This window comes from Saccopteryx bilineata, chromosome 2 (assembly GCF_036850765.1).
Source record: "Saccopteryx bilineata isolate mSacBil1 chromosome 2, mSacBil1_pri_phased_curated, whole genome shotgun sequence".
NCBI classification, from domain to species: Eukaryota; Metazoa; Chordata; class Mammalia; order Chiroptera; family Emballonuridae; genus Saccopteryx; species Saccopteryx bilineata.
The window spans coordinates 293,323,825-293,343,951 of record NC_089491.1 but is presented as its reverse complement, the minus strand read 5'-3'; the positions used below and the strand labels follow the sequence as shown (position 1 = coordinate 293,343,951).

General features: G+C 37.7%; 1 protein-coding gene across 1 annotated transcript in view; it reads right to left on the bottom strand.

Annotated features, from left to right (window-relative positions):
* HMCN1 (hemicentin 1) overlaps positions 1-20,127 on the bottom strand; it is a 431,303-nt gene that overhangs the window by 55,581 nt on the left and 355,595 nt on the right. Inside the window, exons 76-83 of the mRNA XM_066261348.1 lie at positions 18,403-18,524; positions 18,038-18,202; positions 16,403-16,510; positions 15,852-15,989; positions 15,590-15,724; positions 7,548-7,817; positions 4,346-4,536; positions 432-645 (exon numbers count right to left, since the gene is read on the bottom strand). Of these exons, the coding sequence (XP_066117445.1) occupies positions 432-645; positions 4,346-4,536; positions 7,548-7,817; positions 15,590-15,724; positions 15,852-15,989; positions 16,403-16,510; positions 18,038-18,202; positions 18,403-18,524 (1,343 nt within the window). The remainder of the gene's footprint in view (positions 1-431; positions 646-4,345; positions 4,537-7,547; positions 7,818-15,589; positions 15,725-15,851; positions 15,990-16,402; positions 16,511-18,037; positions 18,203-18,402; positions 18,525-20,127) is intronic.

Sequence of the window (20,127 nt, the reverse complement as noted above, 5' to 3'; positions counted from 1 at the left end):
ATTTCTACATAACCTATCTACACTATATTGGAGGTTAATGAGTACAATGAGAAGCCGAGTTGTCTGTAAAATTAAGTGAATCTTCAGGACTCTTAACAGTAGCCCTATATTTTGTTTATCAATGGAGACCCAGCGGGGATAAATTCAGGTGCCAATTTATACAACACAGTTTTCTCTTGGGGGGACATTATGTTTAGGTTAAAAAAAATCTACTTATATCCTGCAGTATATGTAGCCCTGTGACTAGCTTATCCTTTCAAAAAAATGACAAGACCATAATATACTAGGTAGAAGTTAAAATCCTAGAAAAGGTATACATTTTATGGAACGTAGAGCAATCTATTCTTCGTGTAACCTTCCATAAATTCCCACAGCTGAAGGAAATAAAGATTGGGTGTATTTATTCTCTTCTGAAGAATTAAGTTACCAACCTGGGATGATATTGTTATTGAAGGTCCATGTTAACTTGGGCAATGGAATACCAGTGGCTTTACAGCTTAATCGTAGCTGTTCTCCTTTATTTAATGACACATCTCCCGGAAGTTCAGTAAAAGTGGGGAGAACATGTACGGTCAGGCTGACAGCTTGTGTGTCTTCACCTGCAGCATTGTGTGCAACGCAGGTATAGGTTCCAGAATCCTCTGGCTTAAAGAAAGAAAAACCACAGTGCTTAAAAGTACATATTCTCACATCATATTGCATAAAATACACAAACTTGCATAGCTTGGTCCCTGAAGGAGAACTCTTATGTAAAGACAGTTTAAGTTTCCATCTTGTAGTCTGACTCATCTGTCTAGCTTTTGGCAATAACATAATTTAACATGTATAAGAGTTCAAACAACAGCCCACACCTTACAGAACCCTAGTATTTTACAGTCATAGAGCTCAGAAAACTTTAGATTCTAAAGTTTATCAAACAGCTCGTGTACTTCTGCTCTGCACTGTGCAACACTGAGCAAGAAAGTCTAAGTAATTCTCAAGATGAGTTGCACCTTGACTGTATAGTTGGCTGTCTGGATAATGTGGCACCAGAAACCACCACATTTTCAAAGGAAATGGCAAGAGTAAGGGCAATATTACCTGCAGTTCTGAAATATCACTGACTAAAAATAACGGCCAGTTTTTGGCACTCGTCTTCTTAGATGTGTTGGTGGCATGAGAAACAATTATGACTCGCTTCTCTTTGAAGCCATGTCTTCACTTGATTTCCTGGACAGCCCACTTCCCTGGTTCCTTTCCTATCTCACTGGTTGCTCCTTTCCTAGCTCCTTTGTGCTGGCTTCCTCCCAACGTTACATCTTAATGTTGGCATGTGAGAGGTCCTAGTCTTTGGTTCTCCTTTCTTCTGTATCTACACTCAATTTCTGGATGAACTCATCGATCCCATAGCTTTAAATACCATCTATATGCTGATGAGCACCTATATTTCCAGCTTAGATCTTTCATGTAAACTCCAACTATACTGAACTTCTCACTTTTAGTCTCTGCTTGGATGCCTAAAAGACATCTTAAACTTATGTTCAAAACTGAACTCCCAATTTCTTCTTCTCCCTTATTGTTCTGACTACAGCCTCCATCTCAGAAGACAGCCGCTTTATCGTTCCTTTGTTCTCAAAACATTTGAATCATCCTTACTCTTTTCTTTTTCACACCCTACTTGCAAGCTAGATAGGAAATCTACCTTCAAAGAATACGCAGGACCCAACCACTTTTCACCCCTTCTCTGCTAACACTCTGCTTTGAGTCCTCTCATAGCTCATCTGCTTCCAAACCATCTTCCCAGCAGGTGTTCCTGCTGTTATCTTTACCTCCCTACTGTCTGTTCTTATCCCAACAGCCAATGTAATCTTGTAAAAATAAAAATATAAGGCAGATAACATTGCTCCTCTGCTCAAAACCTACAATGGCTTCTAATTTTACTCAGTAAAAGGTAAAATTGTTATAATGACCTATAAAACACTACATGATCTGGCCTCCATTTTTTTTTCTGATTTCTGTCTCTTTTAATTGTTTTTTCTTCTTTTTATTTAGTTTTTTGTTAAGTGAGAGGCGAGGAGGCAGGGAGGCAGAGAGACAGACTCCAGCATGTGCCCTGATGACTGGGATCCACCTGGTAAGCCCATACAGGGCGATGCTCTGCCCATCTGGGGTCTCTGCTCCATTGCTCAGCAGCTGAGCTATTTCAGCGCCTAAGGTGAGGCCATGAAGTCATTCTCAGTGCCCAGGGCCAACTTGCTCAAATAATTCGAACCATGGCTGAGGGAGGGGAAGAGAGAAAAAGAGAGAGATAGAGGGAATCCAGAGAGGGAGGGGTGGAAAAGCAGATGTCACTTCTCCTGTGTGTCCTGACTGGGAAGAGAACCTGGGACTTCTATTCACTGGGCTGATGCTCCACCATTGAGCCAACTGGACAGGACCATTCTGTTTCTTCTTTGCTTTACCCATTTTCTCTGCCTGGGCTGAAATACATTCTAAATTTGGTTGACTGTGTAATAATTTTTTTTAAAAAAGGGGCAAAAAGGAATAATCATATTCATAGCAAAGGTCACCCAACATCACACAATTCAGCTGTTACTAAAATTTCCCAGGTAATGACAACTTAAGTTTAAAATGAAGAATTCTGTAGAAGTGAAGCATTTAAAAAATTGGATTGGGGGTGGCAAAATAGGTAAAGGTAGTAAACAAAAACATTAAATAAAATCTGGATTGTACATATTATTCTTTAATAGACTTCTACTTATCATTTATGCCTTTTTTCTAGTATTTGTAAGTTGCCTTATTGTTGGTATTTTTCAACATATCTGACTCTTGTCCCATTAAAAGTTTCACCAATTTTTTCTCATTTAATTCCTTCTGATCTATAAAAATTATTGAAGGCTAAATTCAACATTCCAAATCCATACTAGAGATATTTACAAGTTTAAAGAAACACCTTATTTTATTAATTCTGAAATTCACATTTTTAACTTTTAATATCTCTGAAATTGGATTATAACTTAAAAACTGATCATCTGCCCTAGTTTACTTGTCTATATTTTTTCTTTCTTGGTGGTACATAAAATAATGGCTCATCTTACCACTGAAAGATACTCAGATTTGAAGAAATACAATTTTTGCTGGTACATGTGACTGAGTTAGGGCCCACTGCCATAGCCTTTCACTGGGGCTATTTACGTGGTAGTCTCAGTAGTCTAATGACCAACATTATATTATAAAGTGAATAGGGTCAACTTTATCATTTTAATCTGTTCAAATCAAGCCCACCAAGATTTAGTAATGAAATTTAGGCATTTTAAAGGGTAATGAGGAGGAATAAGATATGTATAAGATATGCACAAAAGCTCTGAAATTGATTCACATTTTTTTTTTTTGTATTTTTCTGAAGTTGGAAACAGGGAGGCAGTCAGACAGACTCCCGCATGCACCTGACCGGGATCCGCCCAGCATGCCTACCAGGGGGCGATGCTCTGCCCATCTGGGGCATAGTTCTGTTGTGACCAGAGCCACTCTAGCGCCTGGGGCCATCTTTTGCTCCAATGGAGCCTCAGCTGCGGGAGGGGAAGAGAGAGACAGAGAGGAAGGAGAAGGGGAAGGGTGGAGAAGCAGATGGGCGCCTCTCCTGTGTGCCCTGGCCGGGGATCGAACCCGGGACTTCCGCACGCCAGGCCAACGCTCTACCACTGAGTCAACCGGCCAGGGCCTGATTCACATTTTAATCATGTTTAATATTAGGTGCCAAATGTGATACTCTCAGACCACATAATATTTTTATTTAAGTCATGTGGTTTGCAGAGACAGATATTCCTTTTTAAGTGACTACCACTAAAATACTGAGATGTTTCTTTTAGCTGCTATTCTGTACACTGGTGAGGTGCCACCTAAAATTATTAAAAAACCTCAGTGTGCATAAACCCCTAAGACTTTAGTTTCCTCGTCAATGCTTAGACAGGGTTATTGAAAAGCCTGGAAAGAACCAAAAAACTACTTTTATGTACTTGCTTAATAATACATCAGACATTCTTACATCTTGTTTCTTCTAATCAACCCCATACATGGGTATAAGTATGGAATATAACAAAAGCACTTAGAATGTTTTCTGAGAAAACAGATTTCATAAAAATAAAGTAATGATTTAAGAAGGAGGCCATTTATGAGTTTCTATTATCTGTTTAATACTAGACTCAGACCTGGAACATAAATATGTATAAAATTAATTTTGTGACCTGAATTGGTGAGTTATTTTTCTTTCATTATTAAAAAATATATCTCCAAGTTAAGTTATTAAAAGTAAGAAGATAAATGAACAAGCTGGCTTAACGTATCTATTCATGTCTATTACACTTACCACAACGTTTTCCAGAATGAGTTCTCCATAGGGTTCAATAGTGTATTTTCCTAACAAGTTAGCTATAAGAACATTGTCTTTTTTCCAGTTAATTGCTGGCGTGGGGATTCCATCAGCCACACAGGGAAGAACAGCTTGTGAATTCTCACTGACTGTGTAGTATACTTCTGTACTGCGGATTCTGGGTGGCACTAAGAAGAGTTTAAAATAGATGGTCATTCAGGATGTTGAGTTCAATAATAACTTTATTCACACTGAAAATTAACACACAAAAACTCTTCAAGGTAATTTTTGCTAGAAATACTAGGAAAAAATCTATTAAGAGATTGATTTGTTTGCTACTTATAAAAGCAATCAATATTTTTTTGCCTGATAAAGCAGTTGCACAGTGGATAGAGCACTGGCCTGGCATGCTGAGGATTCAGGTTCAAAATCCTGAGGTTACTGGCTTAAGCATGGGCTCATACAGCTTGAGTGCATGGTCACTGGCTTGAGCCCAAAGGTTGCTGGCTTGAAACCCAAGGTCGCTTGCTTAAGGCAAGATTACTGGTTTAAGCAAGGGGCCACACACTCTGCTAAAGCCCCCCCACCCCTCCCCACACCCCCCCATCAAGACACATATGAGAAAGCAATCAATGAACAACTAAGGTGCCGCAACGAAGAACTGATGTTTCTCATTTCTGTCCCTTCCTGTCTGTCCTTGTCTGTCCCTCTCTCTCTCTCGTCTCTCTCTCACACAAAAAAAGCAATCAATATTTTTGATGCTAGTAAGTACTGTAATGGATTTTAATTAACTGAGTATATGTACAATCAGCTTCTGAGCAAATGACATAGAACAGGGTTGGAAATCTTTACAATTATTTGGCTTCCTGACATTTCTTGCTTGAGTTTTATTTCCTTTGCAATGAAGTAAAACACACACAAGAACAACAAAAAACAAAAATGCTTCTACAGTTGTATAAGTGCTGGATTTGTATCAGGGACATATTGTGAGAATAAACTAATAAAAGTCACAAGTTTAAACACTATAAAACAAAACATGACCCCGTAGTGAATACCATCAAGTGCTAAAGAAAAAAATTTATTGCACTATTTCACATGTGTACAAAAAATGCAAGTAAAACCAGGTCAAGATATTTAATTCAGTTTTATACTGCCACAGGAAATTTTTATAGTGATTTCATTATTCTGTGCATTGTTATACCAAATATTTCCTGTGCTTCAAACTCTTTTGAACTAGAATTTAGGCAATAAAGATAAATAGAATGTTTTGGTGTACTAAAAAATACCTTAGTGGACACAGAACTAAAATTTTCTAAAATTTTAAGACTATTGGGTTCAAAGAGTAAAAATATCCCTCTTCTAAAACAATGAACTTTGGAATTCTTCAAATGGATCAGTGAGAAATAGATCAATCTTGATACATTTCAGAAAGTGATAAAACAACAGTTAATTTCAGCAAAAATAAATTTACTGTGTAAACTCCAATTTCTCAGCCTTTTTATAATTATATAAGTAAATAAACAAACATATGATTGAGTGTATGTCTAAACCTTACAGATAATGTGAAAAACATAAAAATCTTTTTCGCTTAATGGTGCATCCTAATATTCAATTCATTTTTATTAAACTATGCCATATTTTCGTTTTTCTTGATGCTGGCTTCCTTGGAGTTATTATTTTTTTAGTTAGCTATTATAGAGTATACACATTAGTACATTTACTTTAATTCATTCCTTTTCAAAATGAAAAATTTAAGCTTTCATATTTTGAGTTTAGCTTGGCCACATTCCATACATTTGATATGTAGTGTCATTTTTATTATTTTCTAAATAACTTGAAAATAAAAACATACTCTTTGACCTACTTGTTAGGTAGAATAATATTTTTAATTTGCCTGGGGCTGGATTTTGGCATTAAAAGTTCATTACACATATCTAGCTTTATTTCATCACAGGCAGGAATTGTGGCATGTGTTTTTATTGATTAATTCATTGATTTGAGAGAGGAGGGAGAGAGAGAGAAACATTAATTTGTTATTCCACTGTTTATGCATTCACTGGTTGATTCTGGTATTTACCCTGACTGGGGATCGAACTCGCAACCTTGGCATATCAAGATGATGCTCTGACCAACCAAGTTACCTGGGCAGGGCTATTCTTGAATCTTAATGATTTCTTTGTTGTTTAGTATCTGGTCAATTTTGATAAATCTTACAAATACTTGAAAAGGAGTATTATTTATTTATTAGTCCCTTACTTATGAAGGGACTAATGTGTATTGATTAGTTCAAATATATTAACTGAAAGCAGGTGTAAAATCAGGAAAGAAATTTAGAAAATTCATAACTGGTAATATTTTATTTTGGCTAAATTATTCATTTATCAATTACAAATGATTTCACTTGAACTCTTACTATAATTATAAAATTGCAAGAAATTCAAATACAGCTGAAAAATAAATAGCTTTCAGAAATTGTTGAAAAAAAGCAGAAACTCATTAAAACAAGGGTACTAGTACTATTCTTAATGCTAATATTACTAATACTAACAATAGAATTGAAAATAGTAGTTAGAAACAGTTTGCTTATTATTTTCTTTAGTCTTTCAATATACATCAACAATTAAAACATTTCAATGCTGATATTTGGGTATTTTGTTAGTTGTCTAAATATAAAGTAAAAGAGGTAATTTTTTTCTGTAATAAAATATACATGTAAATATTTTTCTACTTTAAAAAAAGGAATGAAATAGATCTCTAATGCCCTTTAGAGTCACACTGTATTTATAACGCAGGTCATACGGTGATTAGTTTTGAGCCAAGATGATTTTCAACTTGAGAAATAAAGCAGAAGAGGCACAAACACAGACGGACTTCTCATACATTAAAGTCTAAATCACACTATGCAGGGATTATTGGCAACACATTAATATCCTGGCTATATTAGTAAAATCTCTTTCTCACTTATGTGCATTCACAGATAAAGAATGCTTACAGAAAACAGATTTGAAGGGCAAGTGTACCTAAAACACACACGCACACAGAGACACACACACACAAACACACACATGCACACAAATACACCCTATTTTGAATCATTGGTTTTGCATGGTTTTGATTTCCATCAGATGCTTTCACAGAGGTCTTTCTTCTTTGCCATGGTAATGCCGCAGACTGAAGGACTTTACGTGAAACCACCTACCATGGACGGTGAGCTTGGTGCTCGAGCTGCTGGATCCTGCCGCGTTAGCCGCCATGCACGTGTACTGGCCAGCGTCATCGGGCTGAGCAAACGCTATCTGCAGAGCCCCGGAGCTGAGGACGCGCTGGCGCACGGATTCCATAATTGCATGGCCATCTTTTTGCCACGTTATGGCAGGTGGTGGGAGGCCGTCTGCCTCACACGGCAGTGTGATGGGCTTATCCACCGCAGTGACATGTTCCTTTACATGGGGGCTGATGGCTGGAGGAACTAAAAGATAACAAAGTTCAAATTTCATCTTCACAGCATGCGTGTACCATTTACACAATATAGTATTGGCCTAGCAAAGTGAAGTCACACAGATAAGAAACAAAACCATGACTTGGGCATATCATTGTCAAAAGGTCACTACCATTTGTTTTTATTGAACTCATTTCAGAAAAGTATTCCTTATATAGTTAACAAACATAAAGAATAATCAACTTTAAATAAGGGTACAAACATGGGTGTCCAGAAAAGTTAGGCTGTGTGACAGAGGCACTTTCTTTAACATGCATATATTGTGTGATTTGCTTCAGCTACTTAAACTTTCATAACAGACTCCTTCAAAGTTTGGAAATTATTAAACTGCTCTCTACTCATACATTTTCTACAGTGCTTAGCATAGTGTCATATACAGTGGCCAAATTTAAGGAAGTATTATTTGAATGAATGAATGAGTGGATCTGGCAAAGAATTACATAGATATAACTCTTTCTACTTCTTCAGAAAACTGTGGAAGGACTTCTGATAGTAAGGATTTTTCTTCCTACTATTTACAGTAGGTTGATTACCACTTAGGTGTTAGACTGAATATTCTATTGAGACTTAAAGACATATTAAAGTATGAGAGAACAACCAACCACAAGCACATAAGAAAGGCACGAGAGGATGACCCACTCCTCCTTCAAGTCCAGAGACAGTGACAAGTTGCAGAGACAACCATGATGGTAAAACTATCACTTTAAGTGTGTGTATGCAAAAAAAATCCTCCGAAATTCAAAAATACTTGAGAAACAAGGCCAATGATATTCATTGTTACTATGTGTTAACTAAGAAACAAAATCAGAAACAAGAGATCTCTGAGAACTCCACTCTTCCTAGGAACACCCTGTGCATGGCAAGATCCAGGGACCTAGCACTATCTGCTACATCTCCAGAGGCTGTGGAGAAATGGTCAACTATGTAGAGATAAAATCTTAGGGTACACTAATAGTGATGAGTAAAATAAAATCACCAAGTTGTGCAAAAATGTTAGAATTATTTATACCAACCAACCAACCAAAATTTTTTGGTTGAATTGATGCTTGCAATTATATGTATCTGACAGGAAAGATTGTATTCAGAATTTTTCACATCCCTAGAACATGCAATTATCCCTAGCTGCTGTTGGTGTGTTGAAATGCTAGTTGTTTAATGTGTTTCTTTGTCCCATAATTGCTCATATTAATAATTTTTATCAGTTGGTGAAAACAAACAACTCCCCCTCAAATGTAGAACGGTTCTTTTCCATGATCTCTGTTGCCAAAACCAATAAATATTTCTTAGACCTTATCTTACTTGACCTCTCACTTGTATTCAACAAAGCTATTCATTCACTTTTAAAAAATATTTTAAAAATTGATTATAGGGAGAGAGGAAGGGGGAGAGAGGGAGAGAGAGAGAGAAAGAGAGAGAGAGAGAGAGATTGATTTGTTCTTCCACTTACTTATGCATTCACTAGTTGATTATTGTATGTGCCATGTGGGGATCAAACCCACAATTTGGTGTATCGCAGAGATAGTCAACCTGGTCCCTACCGCCCACTAGTGGGTGTTCCAGCTTTTATGGTGGATGGTAGAGGAGCAACCAAGTGGCTTGGCGATTACATACTAATCGACTAACTGTTGACCAGTCAAGATCAGGACAGCAGTCAGACTCTGCTATAGGGCATTTGTATTGGGACCGCACCCGACCTCTTTCGCGACCACCTGGCCTGCATCTGCGAGCAGCCCGGTACCTGACCCCAGGCCCACACCCACTACCCGATCCGGCGGGCAGTTTATGACCACTATTTTCACCCAAAAACTAGCAGTTTGTTGTTTTATTACCTCGTAGACAAAGAACTCCATGGTTCGATGCTTCTTTCTATGACACAAACTGCCGAACAATGAAGACACCAATTAACTCATATTTTTGTCTCGATTCCCGGATTTTAGGGTAATAGGGTGACATTCTAGGAACCCCCCCTTGGACTGCCAAAACTAGCTGATGTCTTGCTACTTCACCCCATCACAAAGAAGTGATGCCATTGGTCAACACCCGCTGCATAAAATTTTATAAAACGCACAACCACAGATACTCACTAACTTAGTCTCCTCTCAACAAACTCTCGCTCAACCACGACACTTGTAACGTCGCGACCACGCAACAGACTTCAAGCGCATAAGTTTTGTTCACGTTACATAAGTGAAGCTAAATCATTATGTAATCGAAACTAAAGTCAGTACATAGTTAGATTTCTGAGAGCAAGGACGTGCTTACAACTTCAAACAAAATACTGTGAAATATCGTGAGTCCATGCCTCAAGAAATCAAAACAAAACAAAACAAAAAAAACACATGCAGCTATTCGCCAGAGTATCTGAAGTTGGGTTTCATAGAATCTGTTGCAAATAAACAACATCCAATGTGTTTATTGTGCCATAAAACATTATCCAGTGAGGCAATGAAGCCAAGTCAATTGTGAGAACATCCTTCTACAAAGCATCCAAATGACAAGAACAAGCCCATTGAATATTTTCAGCAAATATATAAAAAATTTTAAAATTGTTCAACTATCATTGCATCATTTAAGAAACAACATACAACGAATGAAGATGGATTAATTGCCACTTATCGCATTTCACAAATAATTGCAAAAAGTGGTAAAAGTTATAATATTGGAGAAACTGTAATAATACCCTCTATAAAAGAATTTATCTCAACAGTAATGATTCAGGATATACCTCAAATTTTAAAAATGTTGCCCCTAAGCAATAGTACAGTACAGCAATGAATTGATGAAATGGCAGTTAATGTTGAAAACAAACTTTTAAGTATTCTCCAAAACTCTTCATTTTCCATGCAATTAGATGAATCTACCATTGCAGATAATGATGCTTTATTGATGGCATATGTATGCTATTTTGATCAAAACAATATATTATGAGAAGAAATGCTATTCACAATAAATCTCATCACAGATACAAAATGATTATGTACATTTAATACTGTGAGAATATACTTTACAAAAAATAATATTTCTTTGAATAATATTGTTGCATGCGCTACTGATGAAGCACCATCAATGGTATGTTGCTATTGTGGATTTGTTGCTTATTTGAAGCAGGAAGTGCCAAATGTTTTATGTATTCATTGTGTGGTGCACAGACAACATCTTGTAGGAAAACATCTAAGTACAAGACTCCCTTCATCATTAACTATAAGAAACAAGATCAAATTCAATACAAAGAAAGATACAATGTTTTGGCAGCTTTGCCAGGACAATAATGAAGATTTTATTAAGTTACTTTTGCACACAGAAGTTTGGAGGCTGTCAAAGGATACATCTTTGGCTAGATTTGTAGCATTATATGATAGTGTCATACAATTTTTTGAAAGTAATGAGGCCAATCTGTGTCAACAGTTAAAAAAAAATAAAGAATGATGCCTTTTACTTGGCAGATATATATATATATATATATATATATATATATATATATATATATATATGCCGGTCTTATATCCAAATATGTGGAAAATGGTATTCAGTTTTTATATATATATATTATATATATATATATATATATATAAAATATATATATTTTTTACAGAGACAGAGAGAGAGAGAGAGAGAGGGATAGATAGGGACAGACAGGAATGGAGAGAGACGAGAAGCAGCAATCATCAGTTTTTCGTTGCGACACCTTAGTTGTTCATTGATTGCTTTCTCATATGTGCCTTGACCGTGGGGCTACAGCAGACCAAGTAAACCCTTGCTCGAGCCAGCGACCTTGGGTCCAAGCTGGTGAGCTTTGCTCAAACCAGATCAGCCCGCACTCAAGCTGGCAACCTCGGGGTCTTGAACCTGGGTCCTCAGCATCTCAGTCCGACGCTCTATCCACTGTGCAACCGCCTGGTCAGGCTTACTTGGCAGATAATTTCAAGAGATTTAATGATGTCAATTTGCAGCTTCAAGGAGCTAATAAAACTCTTATAGGTTGCCAAAGTATTGTGCTATTATTTATTGACAAACTTGAACTACTTCGTCATAATCTACTGAAGAGAGAATTTCATCAGTTTCTTCAATTATCATCTATAAAAGATAATGTAACTCCAGAGGATATTGACAGATTTAGTAGCCACCTCAACGAACTTAAATTGAACATGGAAAAATGATTTGAAGATATTTTGATATTGAAGGTATATGACTGGATGAAAAATCCTTTTACTGCATATATTGAAGAGACTGATACAACTTGCCAAGAAGAACTGTTAGAAATTAGACATGATGAAGAAAGTAAACATAAATTCGACAGTGGTGAATATGAAAACCTATGGCAAAATAAAAAAATGCTGGTCTTATATCCAAATATGTGGAAAATGGTATTCAGTTTATTGATACCTTTCCCTACCTCATATCTTGTGGAATCAGGACTTAGTGTTGTTAATCATATTAAGACGAAAGAAAGAAACCGCCTGAATATTTCTGAAAGGGGAGACTTTCGTTTGTTCCTCACAAAAACGAACTGGATATTCAATATTTAGTTTCCCAGCATCAGCCTCAGGGATCCCACTAATAATTCAATTAACTAATGTAATTTCTATGTATGCAAAGTATAAATAAAAAGATAGATTTAACTATAGTAAGTTGTTTTATAAAAATTTATCCTGCCAAACTTAGCAAAAATTCGACATAAAGCACTTGGTAAGTAATTATTATTATATGCTTTAACTTGTCTAACTCTGCTTTATAAATTTTATAAAGTAAAGTTACTTCCCTACTTTATACATCACCATGACTGTGGAACCAGTGGGCGGTTAGAAAACTTTACTACTAACAGAGATACAGAAGTGGGCGGTAGGTATAAAAAGGTTGACTCCCCTGCTGTAACGGGATGACGCTCTACCAAATGGGTCACTCACTTCTTGAAACACTCTCTTCTCCTCCGACTTCTCTGCCTTCTCCTTTATAGTTTTTCCAGCATCCTCTCCTTTCTTGGACCCCTAAACAATGCAATGTCCTGAGGCTTTCTCCTTAGCTCTTTTCTATTCAAATACTCATTCAGTATTGTGAATGAATACTGATTATTTCCTAACTTCTATCTCAGACTATGCTTCTTCCATGAGCCCTGAGTTCATAAATATTCAACTCTCTATTAGACATCGCCACTAGAATTTCTAATGGTTTCCCACACTTAATGCGATTAAACAGTAATCATAGTTTCCTTCCTCCGAAACCAGCTCCTCCCCTTGCGGTCCCTGTGGCAGCCTCACTCATTCACAGGCTCAAGCCCAAAGCCCAGGAAACAACATTAATTCTTCTGCTTTCCTGACCTCCCAAATCTGAGTTCTCAGCAACCATGGCAATTACATCTACAAAAATACTGTAAACCCATCGCATTTTTTCACTAATCCTTGCAACCCACACACCCTACCCCCACACTCCTGGCCAGACCATAATACCGGGTCTCGATGCCTTTAATAGTTCTTCCAGCTCTAGTCTTGCCCTTTCCCTAAACTATTATCTCCACAGCAGCAAAGGAGATTGTCCTAAAACCAAATCACAGTTTCAGTTAAATGCTACAAAGGCTTCCCACTGCACAGACAATGAACTCTAACCCTCCTAGGGTCTTTCTGCATGCACTGGCCCTGCCTCTCTGCTGGTCTCCCTTGCACTCTGCCTTTGGGCCATTGCACATACTGTCCTCTTTTCCTCTGATACACACTGACCTCTTTCCCTGGGACACTCCCCCACCTTCCATGGCTTATCCTAGCTCACCAGTCAAGTCTCAGCTTACAGGGCACACCCCCTCAGAGATGCTACTGTACTTTCCCATGTATAAGACATACCCATTTTTGAAAAATTTGGGGTCTATATACTGGGTGGATCTTACATAGTGGTTGTAGATATTTTACTTGCATTTCCCACTTTTTCATGCTTGTTTTGTTTGTTTGTTTGTTTGTTTGTTTTAGAGAGACAGAGAGAATCAGAGAGAGGGATAGATAGGGACAGACAGGAATGGAGAGAGATGAGAAGCATCAATCATCAGTTTTTCATTGTGACACCTTAAGTTGTTCATTGATGGCTTTCTCATATATGCCTTGACCGCGGGCCTTCAGCAGACTGAGTAACCCCTTGCTCAAGCCAGCGACCTTAGGTCCAAGCTGGTGAGCTTTGCTCAAGCCAGATGAGCCTGCGCTCAAGTTGGCGACCTCAGGGTCTCGAACCTGGGTCCTCCGCATCCCAATCTGACACTCTATCCACTGCGCCACTGCCTGGTCAGGCTTCACGCTTGTTTTTGTGCTCATTGTTGAAGATAGTGATTCGTCATCATACACAGATGAGGACAAGCGAATGGATGGGAGTTTAGAGAGTAATGAGGAGTTGTATGAATTTTATGATGAATAAAACTTGAGTTCAATAACTTTATATAATACATTTTTTTCAAATTTGGGCCCCCAAATTAAGGTGCATCTTATAGAAGGTACTTAAACCACAGAAGTGGTCTCCACATTTCCTCATTATTTTCTATCTCGGCCTTCTGTTTTTTCCTCTGCATTGCATAGATCAGAATTTATAATTATTTCATTTCTTTGGTAGTTTAGTTTCCTTTCTTCTTAATACTATCAGGAAAGAATCACACCTGTAATGTTCAATGTATTTTCACTTATTATTCCAATAAATATTTGTTGAAAAATACAAAGAAATTAGATTTACAATATACAGATGAGCAAGCTTTCCTACAGTCATTAATTCGCTGCCGAAAAATCACACCATAAAGAAACTCAAAATCAGCAAATACAGATTCAGTGGCTCAAACGTTCTTTAGTGCACTTCTTCATTCGCAACAGCAATGCATAAGATAGGAAAATTATATCAAGAGGACATCAGTTAAATGTGAAAAGCCCCTATTTTGTCTTGAGAACAAATTTTTCCCCTTCAAGTTGGTTTAACTGCAGTTATGATTTGCTTTTTTAAAGTGAATATTACAATCTAATGCTTGATAATGTATCCAGAGTAGTATTATAGAGAGAATGGTTTTAGGAATTGTCTTAATAGGAGTTACAATAAAGTGTAAAACAGAGGTTCATAGAAGTTCAAAACATGACAAGATGCCTCAGTGTTCTTATACAAATAATGGAAAAAAAAACCCTCCCGGCCCTGGCCGGTTGGCTCAGTGGTAGAGCGTCGGCCTGGCGTGTAGAGGTCCCAGGTTTGATTCCCGGCCAGGGCACACAGGAGAAACGCCCATCTGCTTCTCCACCCCTCCCCCTCTCCTTCTTCTCTGTCTCTCTCTTCCCCTCCCGCAGCCGAGGCTCCATTGGAGCAAAGATGGCTCGGGTGTTGGGGATGGCTCCTTGGCCTCTGCCCCAGGCACTAGAGTGGCTCTGGTCACAATAGAGCAAAGCCCCGGAGGGGCAGAGCATCGCCCCCTGGTGAGCAGAGCGTTGCCCCTGGTGGGCGTGCTGGGTGGATCCCGGTAGGGCACATGCAGGAGTCTATCTGACTGTCTCTCCCCGTTTCCAGCTTCAGAAAAATACAAAGAAACAACAACAAACAAACAAACAAAAAACAAAACAAAACAAAACAAAAAAACAAAACACTCCCAAAGCATTAAGCTTTCTTCTTCATAAGAGAAATAGAAAATCAATTAGGATGACATAAATTAAGAATGTTGAGAACTATTTTAGATATATAAATTTTGGTATTTGCTGTTACAAGCCTATCTGCAAAGACCGAGAGATTTGTTAGTTGGGTACCTTGAACATTTAACTTGATTTTGCCCAAAGCTGTGCCAGCTGGGTTCTGGGCCACACACAGGTAAGTGCCAGCATCTTCTCTGACCGCTCTGGAGATCTGCAAGCCGCCTCTGGGAAGAACTGCATGGCTTTTGCCTACATCCCAGTAACAGAAGCAGAGTGAGAAAAAAATTTATTTTCATTAAAAAAAAAAAATCCTACCCACTACTGAATTAGAAAAAACCACACAACCTGGTTTCTTGATAGAAACAATGGGAGGTACCTGAAGTGACGACATTGATGCCTTCTTTTTGCCAAGTAACAAAAGGGCTGGGCGTCCCCGATGCCTCACAGGGTAACAGAACGGGGTTGTGTAGAATGACGTCCAGTTCACTCGGCTGGGGCTGAATGGCGGGAGGCTCTGGAACAGAAATAACAACCCACAGAAACAAGCCATGGCACTCGTTAGTGGCAGAGTCTACAGACACCATGTGGTTAAACATGCCCAGATTCACAATTTCAAAACCATTGTGATTTGACTGTCCCAGGAAAAAGTGAATATTGGCCAAATTACATTTTTTGAGTCTTTCTACTACAGCCAGTTTTCATTGGAAGTCAAGAAACAGGAATAAATTATAAAAATTCAAAAAGAAAAATTATTTGGGAGTTGCTCCATCGGGTCTGTTGTCTATGGGTCTTCTTTAGCCCACTGAAGACTATCTACCAGGCTTTCTTATCCTCCACATATGACTGGTTCATAGCCCTGGACAGTACCACCTTTCACGAATCAACACGACATAAGAAAACAAAAAACCAATGTAGAGCTTTCCATACCCTGGACGTGAAGAGTCACATGACGGTGTGCAGAACCGGCCGCATTCCTGGCCACACAGGTATATCTTCCAGCATGGTTTAACTGAGTGGCAAATATTTCAATTGCTCCTAAAAAGAAGGAATGTTTTCATGCTTAGTGCAACCGTTTTCCCAGTTCGATAAACTGTATCTCTCTGATTTTTATGATTCTATCCCCATAGCACAGTGATGCTTGGCTTATATGAATACTTGTACCTCCTGAAGTGTCTAGCAAAGTATTTTTACAATCATTATTAACAGCTTTATTGAGGCAACATTTACATACCATAAAATGCACCCATTTAGACGTACAAGTGCAACTATCACCATAATCTAATTTTAGAATATTTCCACTTCCCTAAAAAGAAATCTCATCCCATTTAGTCACTCCTCACTCCCAACCCCAACCCTAGGCAATCGCTAATCCACTAATCTGTCTCTGTATTTGCCTTTTCAGAATATTGACAGAATCACACAGAAGTCTTTTGTGTCTGACTGACATCTTTCATTGTGACAATAGTTTTTGAGTTTCATCTGTTGTAGCTTGTGTCAATATTTTTGCTCCATTTTATTGCTAAGTGCATTCCATTGTATGAATTATATACATTTTGTTTATCCATTCATGGACGATTGAATTGTTTTTACTTTTCGGCTATTATGAATTACACTGTTTGAACATTTGCATACAAGTCTTTATGTAGACATATATTTTCATTTCTGTGAGTCGATACCCTAGGAATGGAGTTGCTGGGTCATGTGGTAACACTGTTTACCATTTTGAGAAAGTTCCAAACTGTTTCCTTAGCACAATATTTTGTGCTGAAGGATAGTTAATGTATGATATATTTTATGACTTTAATTGCTACTGATCTAATCAGGTTTCTGAGAAAGCAAAAATACTTTGTTTTGAAAGCTAAGTTCCATCCTGAGAACAAATTTCCGTATTTCCCTTCTACTGAAGAAATAAATTCTTTTGGAATAATATGCAACCACTCATAATGCCCTAGAATGTTAGTTGTTATGTTAGTTTATCTCCAGTGTACCTCTCCCAATGCATAAAACATTTTCAGAAACACCAATGTGAATCACCTATATTTTCATATAGGTAAATTATTTTTTTCTCTTTAATACTATATACTTTCAATACTTAGCTTTTGTAAATGATGGCTATCACCCTCAAAAAGTATCCATCATAGCATTTACTACCCAGTCTTACTTGCTAAATTATAAATTGAAAGCAAGAACCCAAAGTAGTGAAATACAGAGTCTATTTTGGAGATTAAACATTTGTTAAAGAAATGGACATTCTATTTGGCCAGGGGAAGAAATGCAATCCACTTAAAGTCAAACAGTACATTTGTTAAACCTTGGGTTTAGAATATGCACGTAGAATTCCAGTGATCACGCTGAACATTCAGATCAGCCTTAGACAGTGTTATTCTGTTTCCAGACATTTTTTCTCTTCCTTTTCCTAATTCCTTTTTCTACTCTAATGGCATTTCCCCCCCAGTTGCCAAAGTTCAGAAATGCAGGTGTATTTCAGTCTTTTATTTAGCACAAAATAAAATTTATAATTAATCCAATCAATTGATATGTAATTGTTGAATTTGGTCTTACCTGCGGACTGGATTCTATAGTCATTTCCTCTGGGCAGCAGTCTTATACCATTTTTCATCCAGTGAATTGAGGGAGATGGGACTCCTGACGTGGTGCAGGTAATGACTGTTGGGGCGTGTCTGGTTACTAGGAAATCCGTAGGCTCGTCAGCTATGGAAGGTGGAACTGAAACAACAGTAACAACACAAGTAGAGAAGACTCCATGTTTCCAACGCTTACGGATTTCCAAAGCCTTATCATACACCTCTCTCTTTCCACACTGAACGTATATGTTAATTAAGGGGACAAGGAAGGCCTCCTGCGAGGCTGGAAATGATAAAATGACACCACTGTAACTTTCCATCCGTATACTAAGCCAGTTCTACCTTGGACAGTGAGGTCCACAGTCCTCTTGTCCTCTCCAGCATCATTTGTCACAGTGCACTCGTAGGTTGCAGTGTCATCCACAGAAGGGGAGATAATGACCAGTGAACCTGAAGAAAGGAGCCTGGAAGAAAGATTTTACAGCAATGAGATACTATGACTCAGTTTACAGAAATGTCTCCAGCTGGTTCAGCACGGCACCATGTTGTAAACCGAAGGAGATGGAGCTCTTTCCTCATGTTAAAATCAGCATCATTTCTCTGTATCAGAGTTTAAGTTTATTTGGCAATTGATTAATAGGGCCTCAACCTTGACATTTACAGGAAGCCATGGGTAGGAGGATTTGTCTGAAGGGGGAATCTTACATTTTCTGAATGCTTATAGCATGATCAACCACGCTCTCCTAAGTGAACTATGGCACAATGAGCCCACGGACAATAGCCACTGTTTACTGAGCATAGACTACGTTCCTAGCACCATCACAAAGGCTTCACACACATTACCTCTAAATTTCACCAATCACTCTGCACGTTAGTTCCATTGACAGAGGGGTAATTACTTGTCTATCCCGTACCTCTCCCCATTTCACATGTCTCCTTACATGTGTTGAATACACTGGAGATGCTTAGTACATATATCAGTACGTCTTTTCCTTCTGACCAATTAAAAAATAAAGTGATCTGGATCACACAGAAGGTTTAGGAGGTTTAGTAAATATACATACATAAGTTAAAGTATGTCTAAATAAGAATATCTTTATTTTTACTTCAAACTGCACATTAATAGAATAGAAATAATTTGATTGATAACAAATTTGACATGTCTTTTATTCATGGGTAGTGTATATATTTCACACAGTGTACTTTCAAGTCACTAGACCTCAATGCCAAAATATTAGAAGGGTAAAAAGGAGAGGGAAGCGATAGCATTTCAATGTATTCCTGATGTATTAGAATTCATTTTTGTCAAACTAGATCTTTTCAAAGAGAACATTTCTTTCAGGGACTATTGCAAATCCCTTGATAACTAACTATTAATTTAATTGAGACACAAAAATCTACGCTTATATAAAACATCAGAAATTCCTAGTGACTTAAAAGTTAACCCTAAAAAGCATACAATGCCAGCCCGAGATGGGTTGCTCAGTGGATAGAGCATCATCCAATGCAGACATGAAGGTCATAGGTTTGATCCCTGGTCAGGGCACGTACAAGAAGCAAGAAGCAACCAATAAATGCACAACAAAATGGAACAACTAAGTGGAACAAGTTAATGCTTCTCTTTCTCTTTCTCTCAAATCAATGGAAAAATACATTTTTTTTAAAAAGCATACATTGCCATATATGAGGTATGGTAGTAAAGCCAGAGAAATGCAAAAATCTGGAAAAATGCTGGTTTTTCTTCCCACATATGCTGCCAAATACCTACATTGTGTTTCAGGGTATAAAATTTGTTTTTTATTCTACAGCTGAAACTTGTATTGTTTTTAAAGAACAGTTTTTTCTTTCATAGCAAATGATGTTATCATCCTTTGACTTTATAAAATTCTAAAAGTTGCTTAAAAAAAAAGCAGAACGGAAATCTAACCCTATTGATCCCACTAACAGCCGTCTGCAGTGCTATGGGTAGAAAGGTTGCATCTATGATTCGGAAAAGGATTTTGGGTTTGATAACTAATTCCTCATAAAGAAAAATAAATAGGTTTTATATCTAGCTAATTTTTCACA